The following is a 21,014-nucleotide window of genomic DNA, read 5'->3' on the forward strand; positions in this document are numbered from 1 at the left end:
TAATTTTAAATGTCTCTCTTAATTACTAGTTTCAAATTTTTATTATAGGATGCTTCTTGCATATCAGACATTAGATAACTATCACTTGGGCCAAAATACTGGTAGAGATGGTAGACAATATTATGTGTTTATGAAGCTGAATAACTATTTTGTTCCTGTTACAGACCATATCAACCACTTATTTATTCAGATATCTTCATTCTCACATCGTTCTTAAATTGAGAGGAAGGTGTTTTGAAGCATGGGCTTTTTTCTTGTGGGCATAATCTTTGTGGCAGTCATGGATTTAAGTTAGGGAGAGGCTGATGTAAGTGATGGTGCTCAGGGTAAGAGACAGAAGTCAGTGCTCTTAGTCGAGCAAGATATATTCATTCTTCCCTGAATGTCCCTGCTTACCTGAATTAGGGTAAGATAAATAAACAGATACAACCTCCTGATTAAACACCTTTTGTTGTTGTTAATGACTCTCATGTTGCTCCTAAGGTAAGCAGCTTGTTTTGTTAGACTAGCAATGGATTTCTAATGGATTCTGAGCTCAGCCTCCAACCTTTTGAATTTGGTAATAGTGTGAGGCTACCTGTAGTCCCCTTCCTCAGGGGATCAGGTGGTAAAAAGCAATAATGGAGTGGAATATGAAGTATTCTTGGCTCCATGTGTTGAGAGTAGGCTGGAACAGAAGTAATAAGTCTTTATCACAAGGGAATATGGTGTGGTCGGTGTGTGGACCACCCTTTGGCTTGTGATTTAAGTCTTCCAACAAACACTAATTTAGGTTAAAGTGTAGGAAAACCAGGAGGAATCGCATTCATGAGAATTCTTTGGAGTCATAGATCTGTTACCTCTGCAAGTGCAAAAGACATTTAGAAGAAAAGTAAAAGGTAACTTGAAAATCAGGTTTTTGTCTATTCAGAATGAGCAGTAAAGTCATAAATACAGTCAATATGTCTCAATTGCTGCAGTTTGGAATCAAAATGTGTAATTGTGTATCTGTTTTAAAGCATATTAAATTTCAAATTAGTTTTGTCATTAAACTGGAGAGAAATGTAAATTCCTTCAGAGTCATTTGACACTTTATAGGATGGATTAAAATTGTTCCTTAGAAGGGAGGAATGGTTGCAGGAATGATTCCTCACTTATCATTTTCAAATGAAAATTCATGCTTCTGAGCAATTGCACATAACCTCAGTAAACAAAGTTATACTCATGACAGTGAAGGAATACAAGCTGTCTTGGTGTAAACCATTCTAGAGCAGTACACAGCTGCTTATTCAAAATCATCATTTATTTGTCTCTCGGCAGTTTGTTATTGCATTGGATTTGCTCTGGCTGATACTAACAGAACAATTGAAAGCCAGCATATGTTCTCTCCTCCATATGAATTCTGCAGTTAAAAACTGTTTAATAAGACAGTGTCTTAACAGTGTTGAACCTAATTTAATAGCACGTGCTTGTAAATATGTTTAATATCTCCTGCTGTAGCATGTGGTAAAGGGAATATAGTTACATTATTGTCTAAATGTATCTGGAGGGGTTTTGGCCATATGGTTCTAAATCTGTTTTAAAGTAATTATGCCTATTAACTAAAAAAATAAAAAATATTCCCCTCTGAGTTGATTGACATTCCTCTCAGTAAAGCACCCTCCTTGCTGATTAGAGGTGTGGAAATAGTAATTTGTTCTAGCATTTAGAAATTTGATTAGACCTCTAATGAAATGGAGCGCCTACATGCTGTCTAAATATTCTACCTGACACCAGCTGGATCTCATCCAGTGTGGAAGAACACTTGAAATGTTGCTTCACTACAATATGTTCTGTGTCTTGAAGTCAACGTGCTGCCTGCATGCAAATACCCACTGGCTATTCAGCAGGCAGAGCAAACCTTGTGCCTCCCTGGAAATCAGCATCAGGATGTGATTATTCCAGTGAGCAATGATTGCCTGACTGCAATATCTGGCTTAGAGTTAGAAAATTAAGGCAACTGTTAATAGAGAAGTAACTCTGTAAGCTGGACTTCAGGTGCTTGTGCGCATACATTATACACAGCTTGATGTGTATATGAGGTAGAAACATGCTGAAGTTCCCAGTTTGTCCCTGTTGTTGTCCAGTAATAAGGTGACAACAACACACTATTAATAAGAATTTAAAGTTGAAGCACCACATTTCTCTCCCCATTATGAGCTGGCTCCTTCAGTTCCCTCCAGAAGCTGATTGCAACACCCATTATGTGCAGTGGCAGCTGTTTGAGCACCCATGTTTTGTAAGTCCTCTTTAATTCAGTTGCAGCCAATTTCACTCTAGACCACTATGGCTAGAAAACTCTAAATTGGAACTCTGTTAATATCCTGTGGTGGACACTTCCAGTCCCCAGTGGTAGGAGATGTATCAAAATACTTTAGGAACACTTGAGGTGCTTGGTATTCAGGAGTCAACAGTTCATTTTGATTGGTTGCCTTCTCCCTGTGAAATCCAGAAGACAGGCTCTAATGCATCTCACTAGAATCAGATATGGCCTTTTGTGTTCTTTCTTTTCTTTTGTTTTTTGGGGTTTTTTTTTCAGTTCTGTTTCTCCACCATATTTAATATTTTTACATTTTGCAGTTGTCACATTTAACCAAATGCAGTGGTTGAACTAGAAAAACTCCTGACTAGTTTATACCATATTAATGGTTCATAGAATATTTTCATCTTCTTTTCCCTCCAGAAAACACAAACAAATTGTTCAATTACATTATTACTTTAAGTTTTGTGTTACTGAGGAAAGACTGGATGAGGCAGTAACATTGGGGGTCATTCAAGTAGAATCTGCTTTGAAATAAGTGATTTTTATTCCAGCAATTTAAACGTTGTCTCACTTCTGTGCTGGTGCTTGACAAGTAGTTAGGAGGAAAGGTGTGTTGGTTGAAAAGGTCAACTTAATGTAATTAAAGGCTGAAGGAGCCTGCAGCCAGCATTGTAGTTCTTCAGGAGAGATGGAGCTTGGTGCAGGCAGAGTCCAAGGGGAAGGAAAGCAGGCTGCAGCCATGGAGGGTTTGCTGCAAACATCTTTCACACATGGCTTAGAAAAGCAGGAGGGGGAAGGAGGGTCTCCCTCCGTGCCCCTGCTCTTTAGGCCACTAATGCCAAAGGTATTAGATAAAGGTGTAGTTACTTGACCTATTTATCCAACAGAAACTCGCCATACAAGCAAAAGCAGTTTGACTATCCAGTGCTGTTGCTGTTTTGTATGGAACACTCCTTGGAGTTAAGCTGTGCCTCATGAATGCATAGAGGCAGCATCCAGCCATCCAAAATAATTAATTTGTCTTGTTTGAGAAGGTAGGTCTATGGTGTCAGTTCTTGTTTCCCAGAAAAGCTGGACAAAAAATTGTACCTCTGTCTGTATAGAGGTAGGGCTGGGGCAAGTAAAGGCTGTGAATATGTCTCCTTGGAGCTGGGTTTACTCTGTTGAAAAGGTCTCAGTTTGGGTTTGGTGACTTCATTAAGAAAAAGGGCAAGTCGACTGGAGGGCAATGAAGAACCTTATTAGGCAGTGCATGTAAATCACTCTCCCATAGCTACAGAAGTCATTATTCAAACAGTATAAAATAAGTGAGTTTATTATTTTTTTATTTATTATTTATTTATTGCTGGTGCTTTTTTTTTTTTTGGTAGAGTCGTTAAGTGACCAAACTGTAGCAAAAGCCCTCTTAGTAAAAGTATAGGCAGTACTCTGAGAAAATGGTAGCACCTGCCAGCAGAGGCTGGAGGTAAATCTGAAGTTCTGTCAATCTGCTGGCTTGGGTGGCTGGAGAGAGCAGGAGTAGCTGATCTGTCTCTAGACAATTCTTGTATTTACATGCAATAAATCTTCTCTAACAGTTAGGAGTCTTCATTTTTGAAAATCAGCATATCTTTTAAGCTCCGTCATGAAAATACATTTGTATCTTAGGTCTTTGCTGCCACCAGCTCAGCTACATTAAGTCAGTGTGTTTTGAAGATTGTATCTCACTAATGACTCACTTTGGTAAGATGTAACTTAAGATGCAAAATGTTCTTTAAAAAGAAAAAAAAAGGGAAGAAACGGCCTGACTGCAAGAATTCTTATGGTCGTTCCAGCAAGTCGGTGGCTTGTGAATGTGCTACTGGGATGAAGCCTTTCCCTGTCTGTCTCTTAGCCAGACTTTCCCAGACTAATCAAATGTAAAACAGTGTGTCAGCTCCCTGCTCATTGTAAAACAGTCTCCTGCCTTTGCAAACAAGACTCCTTGCAGAAATAATTTGTTCTAATTGGTGACCATTTTAGGATTTCCTATCAGGTGAAAAATCAAAAGGGCTCACCCGTGGTTTTCCATCTGTGGCCCTAGCACCTATAGGATTTTTCTGGGCTTCCTTCAGGAAGACTGTGTAAGAAGACTTAGTTCAGTAAACTCAGAGGCATGGTGTGGATGCCACCTCCTTCTGAAAAATGCTTACAAGTCAACTAATCAAAAGAGGCTTAAACTCCTGGCATAGACAGCGAGGCGCTCGCTCTTGGAAATTGTACCTTTAGGCTAGACATAAAGCATGTTAGTCAGGGAGATTTTATTTTCGTCTGGCACATTCTCTCTGTTTGAATCATCAGCCAAAGAAAGATGGAGGAAAAAAGGTGCTTCTCTTAAAGCAGGAGGATATTGCTCCTTTTGGATGTCCAGGAGGGCTGTCCCTTCCCAGGCAGAGTGAGGAGAACAGCATCAGTATGCCTTACATTGCTTGAACTGTTGCAAAGATGTCAGTGACCATCACTTGTATGTGAGCATTTGTCCAAGAAACTTGTGCCAAGGGGGCTTCTCCTTTTCTTTTAAAAGCTTTTCAATGGATTAACTTAAAATTTAAGGAACATCAACTACAAATTTTGCTATAAATTAGAAACCTTATGTTTCTGGCTCATGTTTTCATGTTTGATGTCGTCTTGAATGTGAATGCAAATGGGTTAAAGTTCTCCATGGTGAGGTAGCATAGCCAAAATATGCTTTTCTTCCAGTACCATCTATCTAAATAAACATCCTCTGCCCATTAGGTGAGTAGTGAAGATCATAAGTGTATTGTCTTCATGTTTTAAGGCATTAAAACATAAAGACAATAGGCATTTTGTCCTTCACCTTTTTCAAATCTAAATTGAGGACATTTCTGATGAGGTGCATTTAGAAAATGGGAATAATAACACCAGCTTCCTAAAACCATATTAGTAAAGAATTAAAGGGTAATGTACTTCAGATTCTGAAGTAAATTATATGATACCACCTGTGTTGAACAGGCAGTGCAGGAATGTGCTCGCCCAGGCACTAAGGAGCTCCATAACATGGCTTGCATCATCTACCCTGGATTAGCACAATGCTTATTTCTGAAATGGTTCAGTTTAGCTAAAATGCTTCCTTGCTTGGGGGATGTCAATTCCTGTCTCTATTAGAAAATAAGTTCCATTTTTAATAGAAGATAAAAAATAAGTATTATCTTTACACCAATCTATTGCAGATATATGAGAACATTAGGGCAGATACAGTAGGTCGGATTGCAACTCAGATTCCAGTCCCTGACAGTGGCCAGGGGAAGATATCAAAGAAAGGAGACACAAAATAGAACAGTTTGTTATGCACTCCCACAGCACTACCTCCCAGGATCCAAGTATTTGCCATTTGAAATCTTCCTGAGCCTGAGGTGAATTTTCTGTATTTAATAACTGTTCTTCTATTTCTCTTCCATGAACTTGAACACTTCATTTTTAAACACACTCTGGCTTTTTGTCCTTAGCATCTTAAGCAAGGATTTCCACAGCTTAGTTGCACATTGTGGAAAAAGCTAAGTATCTCTGCTTGAGCTTGTCGCCCGCTGGTTGATTGATAATTTTTTATTGAAGGTGGCACAAGCACACTATGCATGGACTGTGACAGCAAGGAGGCAATCAATTAAAATAAAGATGTTGCTTGTGACAGCAACATCTTCAGAGTTGCTGTTTCTAAGACTCAAGCTACTGTGTTTCACAATCATGTATGAAAAAGATGGCAGAAAACTAGCTAAAGGAGCTCCAGTACTGAGCAGAGCACATTTCCCTCTTTAATCTGTGTGAGAGGATTTTGTTTTCTAAAGCTTGGCAAGTTACTTCCATGTCACTTAAGATAGTTCATACACAGAGATTCAAAATAACTGCTATGATCATTTGGTACATTAAAGGTATGGGAAAAGCAGTTTGAAAGCCCATGCTTGTGCCATTTGTTTGACTTTCTTATGTCTCTGAAGAGAATTTGGTTTTATGTACTACTTGGTTAGTGAAAGGTGCTTGGGAGTGTATGTCTGCAGCAGCATTTGCTACTCAGCAAAGAGATGGTCTCCTAGAAATTTTTATTGAGCTGAAAACACTACAAGGACACAGACTTATCAGAAAGGAGTGTTGGCAGGGACACATGCTAAGTTTATTTCTGGAGGGTGGGGCTTCTGCTCATGTACCTATTCCCTGAAATGCAACAAAGAAGCACCTGTGATGTGCTCCAGGTAGCAAAATGTGTCTCTGCAGCGGATTTGCTGCTCTTCTGATAAAATTCAGACTTCCCACTTATATGTCCTGGTTCAATGGCCAGTCGGGGGAGCTGGCAGAGTGCACCTCCTACTGAATTTTAAAAGAACAACTACAAGAAGAGTAAGCTGTACAGTGATATTGCAGGGTGAAAAGGAGTGGAAATGCCTGGGAAACTGGATTGTGTGATCTAAAATCTCATAGTTACAGGTCAAACAGGTTTTCACATGGAAAAGGTCCTCAACCTTTGCCTTCTCAAGTTAAATTCTGTGGTGGATTTCCACCACACTCAGCTTGTGAAGATTTTTCAGTGTTTGGTAGCCTGCAAACATCAAGTGTTTGACATTAGTCACAAACATTGCTTGAATAACATCTCAGGCAGCAAAATACTTTCTGTGGCCAGGAGACCAGTGCAGGAGACCTTGTTGCTTTTGGTAGTCTGTCATGCAGGTAAGTTGAAGCTGGGAAGGAAAATAATTTTAGTGAGCTGGTGCAGAGGTCAGAGCCCAGCTTCCTCCCCTGCAGCTGTGGGGGACTGAGATGCTAATCAGAGGAGGATATTGTTATTATTTTTTCCATTAAAGTGCAAAGGTAGGACTCCATACTTGCTGTTAGCAGATCTCTTTATGTTCACTCTGAGCTGTCAAGCTTCATCCTTTTAACTGGAAACTCAGCAGTGGCTGACTCAACATTTGTCTGGTTTCTCAAGCCTGTTGTACAGCAGAGCTTCATGTGCCTGCCTGACTTAGGAACTGTTAACCAAGGACTTCTTCAAAACCAGTGAATCTCAAGAACTTCTTTAAGGCTGACTTGTAGAAGAGCAGCAGTTGTGCTAGTGACTGCAATGTAGGCATAACCTCAAGAATCTTACCATGGTAAAAATCCAAATCCTAATGTTTTAGGGCACACTGTGCCTAAAATCTCTCTCTCTCTGCTGTTTGTCATAATGAATGCAACACCAGTAACAAAGAGGAGTGATGAGAGAATGCAGCCTTGATGATGGTCCCTAGTTAAAAATTCAACCGGTTTGTTTTTATAGTAACATGCTGTTAAATGCATCTTCTTTTCTATAAACCCTTGGTGATGATGTCTCTGCTGAAATACTAGCATTTGAAGTTTTTCTAGCATGAATTGCAGTGGATTCCTTTCAAGACTTTCTTTTAAAAATTGTCAGAGTGTTGTGCAGTGTACTGCCCTTACATTAATTTAGTGTTTCAATCATTTAGTATCTTTGAAATACTTGGAAAAACCAAAACCAAACAACAAAAAAACACCAAACCCTGGGCCACTTTCTTAACAGTAGGAGGATACCATTATGCATTTACAGTATGGATGAATACCATTCTATTTTGCTTGCTTACAAGGCATGCCTTTTAGACAATACTTCTATTAAAAATTCGGTAGAGCATTCTTGGGAGACAGTTCTGCCAGAGATACATGATGGATTTGCATACCCCAGGGGTCTTTCTCTCTTTTTGTTTTTTAATCTCCAATTGGCAGTATGCCCAATAAATCAAATGTGTGTGTGTTTATGAATTGAAGTATTTAACCATTCAATTACTGCATTGTAAAGAGGCTGTGCTCTCAGTCATTAATTTAGGTATTAATTCAGGCCTGTCAAAGCAGCTGCTGTTCTGTCTGCACTTGGTAGCAAATGTTTGCTGTACCTGTTGGCAGTGTTCTGCTGCACGGATCCAACGGGGAGGTCGATCCGGTCTCTCCCTTAGAGGATGGAGGCCACACGTGTCACCACAGTCACTGCCCTTGCCCACGCTGTGCCTGCAGCCTCCTGAGCTCATGGGACCCTTCTGGCAGAGCAAAACCAGGCTTGCTTAGATGGGCTGTGCCCAGGCAGGACAAGGCAGCCCTCTGCAAGGAGGCAGGGGATTAAAGGATATGCTGTGCTGCTTCAGTGAGCCTTTCTCAACACGCAGCACTCCTGTCCTGGCTGATGAGCAGCCAGATTAACTCCGTGCAGTTCTGCAGTTTTGCCAACTTAATGGCTAAAGGCTATGTTCTCCAAACTAGATAATGCTGGTCTGTCTCAGTATGTTAGATGTGGACTAAACCTGAAGGTGGAAGGGAGCCAAGGTACAGATGAAACAAGTCCCAGCTAAAACCACTGAAGTTTTCTAACTTTTGCTCTTAATATCTGGTGCTGTTGAAACATAGAAAATGCTTTTCTGCTGCGCTTGTAGTGTATTGAGTCATCTAGACATTCACTCACAAGATCTTCTGTCCTGAGGGCAGTTTTTAAGGAGCACACAAACTCCAGTCTTACTGCTGGGTGTGCAGGGAGGGAAGGAGGAAGTTCTCCATGGATGGATGAGAGAAGCATTGTTTCTCCTTTTTTCTGTTCTCCCCATAATTTTGATTTTTTGTTTTGTTTGGTTTTTTGAGCAGTTTTTTGAAGGCTGAAATAGACCAGAAGACCATTTGTTGTCTGCTGGTGATGCATGTTTTGCTGGTCTTCAGACCAATACCTGGTTAGCCATGAAGTCCTTTTAGTCTATGGTGAAAATTCAGGCTTTTCCATGACACAGTTGTTCTCATCCTGAGTTAGACATCACCTTCCTTTTTTCATTTGAACCAGCAGGCTAACTCTGATTTGAGTGCCTGTGTTTGGTCAGTTGAGTTTCATCCTTGGTATCTGAGAAAACTGGGGCATGAGTGAAAAGTCAGACTTTGAGGTTTGGCTTCTATTAAATAGAAGAGTTTCTCAAGCAACAAGGAAGTAGAAAAGGTTGTTGGTTGTCTCTCATCCTTTTCAGGTGTTAATAATCAATGTTTAGGTTTGGCTTGGCACCATTAGTTGTGCAAATTTCGCTGTGAAGGTCTTTCCATTTTTCTATTGAGGAGCCTGAGATTTAGTTACACAACTAGATGTACCCTGAACTTCAGTCAATATTAAGCTACAGGTGTGTCTTTAACTTGATACATTTTGATACATTCTGATAAAAGAAAAAAAGTTAAATACATTTGAGGTTTCTTAAATAAAGAATTGTATTTCAGCATACTTGTTTTTCTGCCATGTGACTTGTGGTCCTTGGTGCAGTTGGAGGTTCCAAGGTGCAGTTGGAGGCTGGTTTTGGTTCATAGGAATGATCTCCAGCACAAGGAGAGAGACACAGCAGTAGGAGCAGTAAGGATGCAGAAGAAGTTTCCTTTATGGAAAAGGTGATAGGCTTTTCTGCCAGAACTTCGTGTTCACTGCTGAGTTTTTGTCCCGTGTGTACCGGATATCTTTCAAAGAGCAAGGAGCCATTGTGAGACTTCTCCTGCCTGACCATCCATCTTGGGCTGGGTAGAAATTGCTGACCTTTGGTTTCTAATTAGTGTGGATTGTGTTCTTAATAGCTGGTAGAGGGATGGGAACTTGGGATAGGCTTCCTTTTATTGTGTGAAATCCAAAAGGGCTGTAACCTGTTACCAGAGCAAAAGCTCTCCATCAATTGTGCTACGTTGGCTCTTTTCCCAGCTCTTTGCACCACTTCATCAGCTGTGAGGCACAAAGATGCCAAATTCTTAATGTTAAAAGTTACTGGTTTGAGTATTTTGAAATGCTGTTTCATTTAAAAACAAGATTTCCTGCTGTTTGACTTCCTCTGCTAATTTTCATCTTTATGGCTTAGTTTGCGTTTTTGGAGTTGGACAGTCTGTTAAGAGGAAGAAACTGTTGCAAAATCACTTGAAATACCCCTAACAAATGACCCTAGGCAAGGACTTTTGCTTTGTGAACTCTCAACATTTTGACATTGTTTGTTCTCAACATTTCTTTTATTGCTTCTGGAGTTATATCCTGGGTTTAGTTATAGGAATAGGTCAGCTGTAAGGAGTTCTGCACTGCCAGCAAATAAAATGTTATGCATCATTCAAATCATTGCTCTTCACATTTCTGTCATTTGGCTTTTCTTTTTCTACATAAATTGTTTTGAATAACAGGACACCAAGGTTTACCCTTTAAATGTATATCTAAAATTTTGAAGTTGCAATGGAAACTTCATGTGACATGAATTGTAGATATGTTCTGAAGCTATAAAGCTCCCAGTTTTATTACATTAGATACCATAAACAGTTTCTTTTTTCTTTAAAGAATGATACATCAGTAAATTGTTGTCAATAAATGTCAAAATTTCTCAGCTTTGCTGAATATACTAATTTGTTCTTGTAAATCAGTCTCTCCCAGGAGAACTTACATGTGACGACTGGTAAACTGTGACTATTGAGGTTTTCATTTTAGTCAGCAAGACTATGTGTAGTTTTAACTATTACATTAATCCTCTGCAAATTTACAACAAATAATAAAGTTACCACCTAAAATGAATTAGAGACATCCTAAACTTCTGCCACATTTCTAAACTACTGTTCGTCTGCCAAGGTTGGGGAGCTAAATCAAAAGGCAACTTGTGCAGAAATAGACAAAATCCCTCCTGCATCCTAGGGAAGAATTTGAATAAAAGTAGATGCTAAGACACAACTGGCATTCAGATAACTTTTTTTAATGCTTTCTTCTGTTTCCAGTGAGGATGGAATAAGCAGATGGTCCAGTATGACTGTATGACTAAAATTGTGTTACAATTTACCGAAAATCAGAGCATTTGACTGTAATTAGAGCCAGTCGGTGTAGACCCTGTTCCAGGATCCAAGAACAAAAAATTAAATATGTTCAGTAACAACAGTGGGAGTAGGAGAAAGCAGTTTATAGGTGGGGTTTTAACCAGCAGCAGCAGCAAATAATGCTGCTTGTAATGTGAACTAAAATTCAAGGCATTTGTGTGTGTCAGCTGAAAAGCAAATATGTGCTCCATTACATTAAGTCTGTGAGATTGAGCTGGTGTATTTTGAGTTTGAAGAACTGTAAGATAAAACTGAGACTGGGGAAGAAAAGCTATTCCTTTGGTAAGATTCAGCCCCGGATAGGGAATCCTAAACCTAGTTCTCCACTCCCATCCAGTGACACACTTGACTCAGATTATTGCTGCAGATGATAATGAGTATTTTAAAGAGATGGACCACTGAATTTAAGTAACAAAGATCCTTACAAATCCTAGATGGTAGCAAAACGGCTTGTAGATTATAATAGAAGAAAAGGTTTAATAAATAATAAGTTACTCATTACCTTCCCCCCCAAAACATTTCTGCTTGTTTAAGAAAAATAATTTGTTCCTCAGGAAAAGCTAATTTTGGGATGCCCTTAGGATTTATATTTGATCTGGTGTTGCTTATTATCCTGATGTCTTGGCAGTGGTGGCAGGTGTTGTGAGAGTGGAGGTTCTGAGCCCCTTCGTGAGTGTTTCCCAGACACTTGCACTGCGCTAAGAGTTTGCAGGGACACAAGTGGCAGCGCTGTCATGGCTCACAAAATTCCCTCTTGAATGTTTCTTCCCTGTGATCCCCCTCCCCCCATCCTGTTGAAGCATGGCCACCTTGATGTCAAGCTCAGGATGAATTAGATTTTATGTGCCATGTGTGTAAGAATCCTCCCTGCACCCATAGCAATGCAAGCACTTGCTTCTTGTCCATGTTTTCTGAATCCGTAGATATTCAGAAGTGCTTGCTAAAGCAGCTGTTTGATCAGCCCCACCAGCTAGCACTTCCATTCTCAGGCAAAACAGCCTCCTTTTACAGCTTGCTAAAAATAGCCATTTCTTTAAAGCCTGAGGACACGGTGATTCATGTGGTGGTGGTGAGGAAGAAAGGTTATTTCTTTAGCTTTGGGCTTTGGGAAGAAAGCTGCTGTGCTATCCCAGTGCCAGCTGGGCTCATGCTTGCTCCCCCTTGGCCTTCATGGCCACATCACCACCCCCAGTGGCTCTGGCATTCCTTGCTCTGCCACTTGGCAGCTATTTGGGATGCAGGTGCTGCATTCCAGTGCCCGTCTTGGCTCTGGAGGGAAGGGTGTGCAGTCACTGCCACAACTGAAAATAAACCCGTGAGATGGCAAGTTGCAGATTTGTGGCTGGGTTTGTGTGGAGCTCGCCCAAGGACAAAGGTATTTCTTACAGTTTATCCTGGGCAAAGGGGAAATGCTGCTACTTTGTCACCATTCAGATTCCTGATGAAGGTTCTAACACCATTGCAAGTGCAGTTTAAGGACAGGAAGAAGTCACAGGTTGAGCTTATGTCAGATTTTTCATTAATTCCTGCATCAGCTCTCCCATGCTCTGCAGGGGACTTGTTCTGCTGTCTGACACCACAGTGTGACAGTGACACTGCTGCTAAACCTGCTCTGAGGCTCTGGCTTGCAGCAGCCCCTCTCTCAGGAACATGCTCAGGCACACTTTTTTCTGCTTTGAAACCCTTCATATCTCATTCCTTCTGAGGAAACAGCCCTCAAAAAGGTATTAGTGTTGATGTAAATGGAAATTGTTCTTACTCAAGTAATTTTGTTTCTGGAGGATCATGAAGCAGAGAATGACTGGTAGATGTGCATGCAGCATTTTAGTTGCTGAGCAACCTGTTTCTTGCTTCAGCCTCTTAGCAAAAGAATCCAGTTTCAAATAAGATATTTAGGACCCTGGCTGACTTAGTGATAGTGTAATCTGCAAAGACTACTTGGACAGGAAAACAAAATGGCTTTCTTGGAAAACAAGAAGCTTTGCAATAAATCTGCACTGTTGCTTTCTAATTCCCATGAACTGGTTTTTATGTTTGGGTTCTCGGGTAGACCTTAAATCATTGTTCTAGATAAAGCATGCCCAGAAGGAGTGGTTCTTATCTGCAGCTCAACAAAGCCAACATTATCTTTCTCAATGCTTGTAAACTTCACGTGGTTTTATTTATAGCATCCCAAGAACTTGGGCAACCAGATGATGTTTGCTCCTTTTCTCCTCACAATCTTGTTTTAACCAGTTTTAATAAAACAGAAGCTTTGGCAAGAAGGCAAAATAATCTTTCTTGTTGGTGGAAGAGAAGAATATAATTTCTAATATCAAAAAAGCCCAGCTCCCTGTAAGTGTCTAGTGATAAGACTCATCCGCTTGAATGATCATGTTCAGGCTTTTGGGATTTTGTTCTTGTTCTGGTTGTTTGTGGTTTTTTTTCCCCAGGTTTGTTTTTTTTTTAGAATTGCCACCACCCAAAAGGAGTTGGATTTTGTTCTTTTTGTAGTAGATTTGCACACATTTTTCATGTCTGACTATCTCCTGAACTTTCTGTCATCATTCACAGGAATTAACTGTTGATACTTGCCTATATTCATCCACCCAAGTACTGTTTCCTCCTTTCCTCAGCAGTAGCTTATCTGCAGGCACAAAGGAGTAATTGCAGTCACACTGAATGGGAGAACAGGGGAATGGAGCCCAGATCCTGCCAGAAGCAACAAAGGGATTTTTTTGCCATGGTCTGGCCTTAAGGAGCAGCTTTGCAGAGCCTGAAGAAGGCACAGATCAGAGAGCAGGATGGAGAAGGTTGAGCTCTGGTATGCTCCAGCAAAAGCTGACCGTGTGCAGGTATCCAAGTTGTATCACTCACACAAGCTGCTTCCTCCAGATTATGTAGTGTGAAATAATGGTTTTAAACTTTAATTTCCAGATAACCTTCATGAACCAAGTAAAATCCAAGCTTGGATCCAATCTTGAAAAGCATTTCTTTTTTTTAATGTTGGTGGAAATGACTGGCTGCTGGCAAGACAGTGTATTTGAGGGCAGAAGATGTCTTCCTGTGCCTTGTGTAACTGTGTGAGGAAGGGGTTGCATGTGCAGATACTCTCTTCACCGTTTCTTCATACTTTAGATTGAGTACTTTTTGTACATGAGAAATGTCTTACAGGATTTTTGGGGCTGTGACAGTAGGCAGCAGATGCAGGAAGTTGTCTCCTGGCTGCTGGGCTTCATGTGGTTGATCCAGCTTATTTCTGCATCTTTTAGCAGCTAATTGTTCCAAAGTCACAAATTCAATTGTCCTGTGAGAGTTTGCTTTGGAACATCTTTCCTGAATAATCATTGCTGATTTTTGCATGTTATTCTTTAATCTAATTTAGAAAGGACAGGATGTTTTTAAGGATCAGGACAATAGTTACGCAGCTCCAGTGGCTTAATTTTCCTGGGTGGAAATCAGTGGCACATTCATTATGGGACTGGCACTGCTGTTTGTGCACACTGGCAGCTAAGCCTAAAGCCCCCCTGGTAGAGGTATTTAAGAGTCATTTGTTATGGAAAACTTCAGCCTTTTATGTTAGGGGCATGAAATACTTAGTATGCAAATCCAATACTGCTGTTTATGGATAACATATTAAGAGTCACCAACACTGTGGTTGCAATTAGGGACTTGAGACAAGTGTGCAGCCAGCCAGATAGGTGGAAAATAACCATAAAGAGGAAAAGAAGTAAAGACAAGAAGCAACTGCTTTAAATTATTGCAAGGGAAATTCAGATTAGACATTAGGAAAACTTTAACAGTTTGAGGAGTTAGTCACTGAAATAAATGACCCATGGAGAGGAAGGAACCTCCAGGAGAATTGGACCAACACTGTTCAGGACATGTGGACAGTGTTGGTCCTGCCCTTGATGAGTTGGAGGAGCAGACAGCCTCCCCAGGTCCCCTTCACTCCTCTGGTTGGCAGCACAGTTTATCTTAATCCAGCTTCTTATCCCTAATAAATCAAAAAAGTCCTTTAGCTCTTCTTACACTATCAGCTTGTTCTGTACTAAATATATCCTCCTGCCTTGTAGCTGCAGTTTGCACACCGAGGCTCGTGCTGCTTGCAGTGTGCTCCAGGCTCAGCAGTGAGCCAGGTGGCCTTTTCATCAGGTTTCTTGAAAATGCATGTAACTGGGTCTTGCTGGTTTGCTTTTCATGCCAATATTTGGCACAAAAAGTTCTTACAGTCTTCACAACATTAAGGATCTCATCAGATGCCAATGTTGAAAAAAGCCAGCATCTTGCTTATAATTTCCTGAGTGCGGTTTCTTTCCCCCTCTGTTTTCAAATTTCCATTCAATCCAGTAAATTGGCTAATTTTAGCATCATGCCACATGTTTTGTTGCTATTGTCTGTGTATCTTCAAACTAGTCTGTCAACCAACTGGAATTGGATTTTTGGGGTTTGTTTCTGCCTTACCCCTGCCCAAAATTGGTGCTATTTCTTGCCAAAATGAATGCCATTCCTTCATGCAAAGTACAGGGGATGCAAAGCTGATCTAATGTGGTGTGGTGCCATACATCCTCAGTGAACACTCAGGGGGCTTTGAGAAGAGAATAGAATCTAGACCTTGAAGATCTCATCCTGAGGTGAATATGTAATTCCTGACAGTGACTGAACTGTGTGACTGTTTTGCAGGAAAAGAGAGTACAGGTCTCCCCGCCGTTGACAAGAGGACCAAGTGCCTTTATACCAGAGAATGAAGTAAGTTTGCAGTTGGCTGGGCTTGGGTGATAGTTCTGAAAATAATGACACTGAAGGATGGTTCTGTGACCCTGCTTGTTCCATGATACCTGGATGAGCTCCCTTGAAAGCAAAAGCAATGGTGTCTCTGGAGCAGGTTCCAGTGGGTAACACCCACCCCATCCTTTCACACAAGTGGTACTGTTTGACATCTTTTCTGTTAGCAGCTTTCCCAGAGACAGCCATGAGTGACAGCTCTGCTCCTCTCAGGTAGGTGTGAGCACATTATTTATAATGCCAGACCTGAGGGGAGGCCTGTCCAATATTGCAGCAGCGTGATTATTTAGCTCTCAGAGCAGTGCCTGACCTTCAGTTTGAGTGAACCTGCAAATATGACTTCACTCCTTAGACTATAGCTGTGGCTCTTGAGAGAATTTATGGTTGAAAGGAAGGAGTGGATTTCAGACTGGAGATTTCTACCATGACAAATGCCAACTGTGGTTTGTTGAACAAACGACTGCCTTTCTCCCTCACTCCTTGTCATGAAATAGTGCAGTGAATAGAGAGGGTTTAGTGACAGAATAGTAACACACCGAAGTGATAATAACACTACTGGTGTTAAAGGCTGCTTTATTGTTGCAATGGAAAGAATATGGGCAGAGAATAATGACTTAATTGTAAAGGTTCCTATTAACATGCCACAAGGCTTGGAAAGCAGAATTTAAAAAAAAATGTCTGTAGATGGAAATAAATCAGGAGGAAGTACATGCACAGTATGAAGAGGATAGTAATAGAGATGAAGATAAAGCTTAGAAATAATCATATGGCATATTGCTATGCCTAACATAGCAACAGCACAGTCCTACAGGATTATATTTTGATTCTGTCAGCAGAATTTCTTTCTATAACTTGCACTGTTACAAGAAAAATTCCTGACAAGCTGGAGAAGATTAGAAACCTTACTGGAAATACGAAAAATATTATTTCCCAAAGAAACTACTAAATGAGACAAGAATCTCTTAAATACATGGAAGATACACTTGCTGAAGAATAAGGGGGACTCCTAGGAGTGGAGTGAGGTATATACAGGAAGATAAATGATCTCTAATGTGTGAATAAAATTCTGATGGTAAAAACATTGTTAAGGACCACTGAGAAGGCATCAGTTTGGGTATAAGACACAGAAAAGTTGCCATAGTGAAGATACACATGTTAAAAAGGTGGAGCTGCCTAACTGTGAAGCTGCTTCTCCCCTTTCTTTCTGGGCCCACAAATTAAACCAGGAAAGTACAGTGGTGAGAAATGAAGATGTAATATGTTGTTTTGTTTCTTTGCATGTGACTTCTAAATAAGATCTGGTAGAAAAATATTTGAGACATGGCCCACTCATCAGCCCATCATAAAGAAGAAAACATATTTTAAATAGAATGTTTCAGCAAAAGCATTGTGTTTCTTGGTTTTAGGCACTTTTACCTTCATGTGCAGTAAAACAACTAAAATATGTTCTCATTTCATGGTGTTTGCAATAGTAAGCTGGCTGGTTTATTACTGCACAGTGTCAGAATAAATACTGGGTTTTCTAGTCTTGTGCTTGTAACTTCAGTGGTGAACATGTTGAGAATGGCTGTTCCTGGTGATAAACACTGAGTAATAGCACTCATACTGTGTCAGGGCTTGCAATGCAAGAGCTACTTACTCTTCTGCTGTTTCATTTCATCTTGTGCCCAAGGTTTGGATTGGTTGGGATAATTAAAGAACAGCTTTTGTTTAAAGAAAGCATTAAATTCCTATTCTAAATAATACCTGAATGTTATGGACAAATTAGCATTTGATCTCCTCTTCAATTATACAAGCACAGCCTAGATTGCCAGGCTGTTTCTATAATTTGGTTACATAATCCAGTTCCTCTCCATTAATTTTGAAATTGATTTTAGGGCTGAGCACTCAGGTGGTGTGTGTCTAAACAGGTTGTCTTCCATAAAGAATTTACTTCCCATTTAGCTCTTACTTACTTTCAGCTCCTTGTGCAGGTTTGATTTCAGCATCTGCGACTTCCTCTGTTTCAAGAAGATGTATAGAAAAATGGCTTTGGGTTTTTAGAAACGTATAAAAAATAACAGAGGTTCAGTGTAAAGTCCTCTTCAGTTCTCAGTATACAAGCAGGATCTGTGTGTGTGTATTTGCATTCATGCAGGCATGTGTGTTTGCAAGTACACATCCAGAACTCCATCATTGTCTTTAAATCTGGACACAGATAAACCTTTCATACCACAGTGTGTTTCTCCCAAAGGCTAAAGCTACAGAAAATCTCTCCCTCTGTTAAATTTTCTCCATCTTATTTTCAAGGTTATGCAAGCAAATGGTTTGGATGAACGTACTAATCTTCTTGTGGAAGAATATTCTACGTCTGGTCGCCTGGACAACATCACCCAGGTCATGAGCATCCACACTCAGTACCTGGAGTCCTTCCTCCGCAGCCAGTTCTACATGCTGCGCATGGATGGGCCCCTTCCTTTGCCCTACAGGCACTACATTGCCATCATGGTATGTACCAGCAGGCTGGGCCTCCTCTCCTGCAACTCTGACTTCTGGATTTAAAACAAGAAAAAAAGCAGGAAGAATTTAGAAAGGAGAAATTAGGGTGGTATTTTGACAGAGGCTGAATTTTTGTTGTAGACTTTAATCACAGTAAAGCATGCCTAGCCAGAAGGTTTTCAGTGAGGGAGGAGAATTGGCAACCTACATCATGCCCTGTTTCCTGCAGTGATGCTCCTCTCACATGCCCACATCACTGTGCAGCAGTAGGGTGAGAGGCAGTGGACTCAAGTCACAAGAAATTCCAGAGGGACACTAGGAAAACAATTCTCTCTCTGAGGATGTTGAGACATTGCAGCAAGAAAGGTTCTGTGATCTCCAAGGGTGAAGATCTTGTCTGGATAAGGTTCCAAGCAACAAGTTCTAAGTCAGCTCTGTGAGGTTTCTCTTCTAGTGGTCACTTCCACTCAAAATTATATTTTGCAATCCAGAGTAATCAAATATATTTTTGTTGGAGAATCCTCTATACTGTATAGAAGTGCATTGAAATGCATTTGCACGAGGCCTTTTGGAATGATATTTTACTTTTGTTTTGTGTTATTAACCTGTCTCTCACCCACAGCAAAAGCAGATCTCACACTAATGTGCTGCACTGTTCCCTCTGTGTTTATTCCAGGCTGCTGCCAGACATCAGTGTTCCTACCTAATAAATATGCACGTTGATGAGTTTCTGAAGACTGGTGGGATTGCAGAGTGGTTGAATGGTTTAGAATACATTCCCCAAAGACTGAAAAACCTGAACGAAATAAACAAACTTCTTGCACACCGGCCCTGGCTGATCACAAAAGAGCACATCCAGGTACCTCTTCAGTCATGCCCTGCAAATACCAACCAGTAAATGTCTAGTGAAAAGAACTGCCTAGAACTGTGCAAAGGTAGGCTTGGAACTACAGGCAGAACTCTGCCTAGTTAGGCTTCATTACCCTGAGTTAAAAAGTTCAGGGCAGTACTAGTGCACCAAACAAGCTGATTCTCCTGTGTGACAAAGCCAGTAAGATTTTCTTTTGAGGAATAGCATTGGCTAAAATAGCCCAAAAGAAAAGAAGTAATATATTAGGTGTCTCTTTTTTTATCCCATGAGAGTTTGTGTGCAAGGGGAATATGGTATTATTGGAAGAAAGAATTGATGCCTTTTTGAAATGTGTAGTGTTTTATAGAAAATCTGGGGGCCAAAAGAAATTTTATATTTACACTTTTTTTATTCTCATTTCAGAAACTTGTCAAGACTGGGGAAAATAATTGGTCTCTTCCTGAACTGGTTCATGCTGTTGTCCTGTTGGCCCATTATCATGCCTTGGCAAGTTTTGTGTTTGGTAGTGGCATTAATCCAGAGAGAGATCCGGATACATCCAATGGAGTCAGACTTATAGCAGTCAACAACTTCTGTGTCTGTGATCTTGCCAATGACAACAACATAGAAAATGCATCCCTCACAAGTAGCAACTTCGGGGTTAGTGTTGCAAGAAAATTATTTTGCTTGCCTCTGTTTTGCATTAGAAAACTTACTTCCATTCTGTCCTGTTTAAATTTTAGTTTGAAATTTCTTTTTCGTCTACTTTACAGGAATGCTTGAGTCCGGTAATTCTTAGATACACTCTGGCAATTTCCAGTGTAATCTGTTGAAAACCACCCTGTAACAGTGGATGGCAGTCAGAGCAGTGTGATTTTGATAGTTAATCTCACCACCCATCGGGCAAGACTAAAACTTTGCTTTCAGCAGAAAACTCAAAGTCCCAGTTTCTTTAGACAGCGGGGCATTGACTAGAGCATTGTTCCATCCATGTTCCTAACATAGGGAGTGAAAAGAAAGATGGAAAAAAAATACAAGTAGTAATGGTAGTAGTAGTAATAATAATAATAATTATTATTTTTACTTCAAGGCCTACAGTCACGAAACAGTTTGAAACACTTCCATGTAGATGGGAGGAAATGTCTGATATAAAATTACTTAATTCTTCATGCTGGCATTCCTGTCTTGAATCAGCAGAGAACTTTGATTACTAAGTTAATTAACTTGATTAATTTGATTATTAGTTAATTAACTGGACATTTTTTCCTGGAAGGTGCTCTAGAATGCTTTTGAAGACATGCCCTTGAATTAATGCCGACTGATGAATTAGCCTCATTGCCTTTGATGGAAAATCAGGATTATGAGCAGAGTTGCTAGATACAATTTTTACAATTACCAGTAGAATGTAAGCATGTCATCACTCAGTTCAATCACTGTGTATTAAATTTCTGGGCTGTAAAACATGCCAGCTCATGCCATGGAGGTCCCGTATTCCCAATTTGTAGTGGGCAGAGCATTGCTGCTGACTGTGCCTATTGCTAAGCAGTGAGGAGTCTGCTAGAATTGGAACTGTGGGCAAAAGAACAGACTCAAAAAGATGGAAAAGAAAAATAAAATAATTTATCTTATAAAAAATCTGAATGATAGGTACAGGGCACCCAAAATTTTGACGCATTTCTAATTAAAAGAGGTCTTTTTTCCTCACAAAAGTAAGGAAAAGTGGCTGTTTTGGTTACACATAATGAAAGAAAAGTACTGATTTGCCATCTCAGGTTGTGT

At 40.2% G+C, this 21,014-nt stretch overlaps 1 protein-coding gene across 2 annotated transcripts in view; it reads left to right on the forward strand.

Annotated features, from left to right (window-relative positions):
• SESN3 (sestrin 3) overlaps nucleotides 1-21,014 on the forward strand; it is a 44,721-nt gene that overhangs the window by 7,334 nt on the left and 16,373 nt on the right. For both annotated transcript variants that reach the window (XM_054269729.1, XM_054269730.1), the window contains exons 2-5: nucleotides 15,806-15,871; nucleotides 18,197-18,394; nucleotides 19,062-19,244; nucleotides 19,659-19,895. In XM_054269729.1, coding sequence (XP_054125704.1) covers nucleotides 15,806-15,871; nucleotides 18,197-18,394; nucleotides 19,062-19,244; nucleotides 19,659-19,895 — 684 coding nt within the window. The remainder of the gene's footprint in view (nucleotides 1-15,805; nucleotides 15,872-18,196; nucleotides 18,395-19,061; nucleotides 19,245-19,658; nucleotides 19,896-21,014) is intronic.

This window comes from Melozone crissalis, unplaced genomic scaffold (genome assembly GCF_028551555.1).
Source record: "Melozone crissalis strain CALT ecotype California unplaced genomic scaffold, PUWL_Pcris_2 ptg000008l_1, whole genome shotgun sequence".
NCBI classification, from domain to species: Eukaryota; Metazoa; Chordata; class Aves; order Passeriformes; family Passerellidae; genus Melozone; species Melozone crissalis.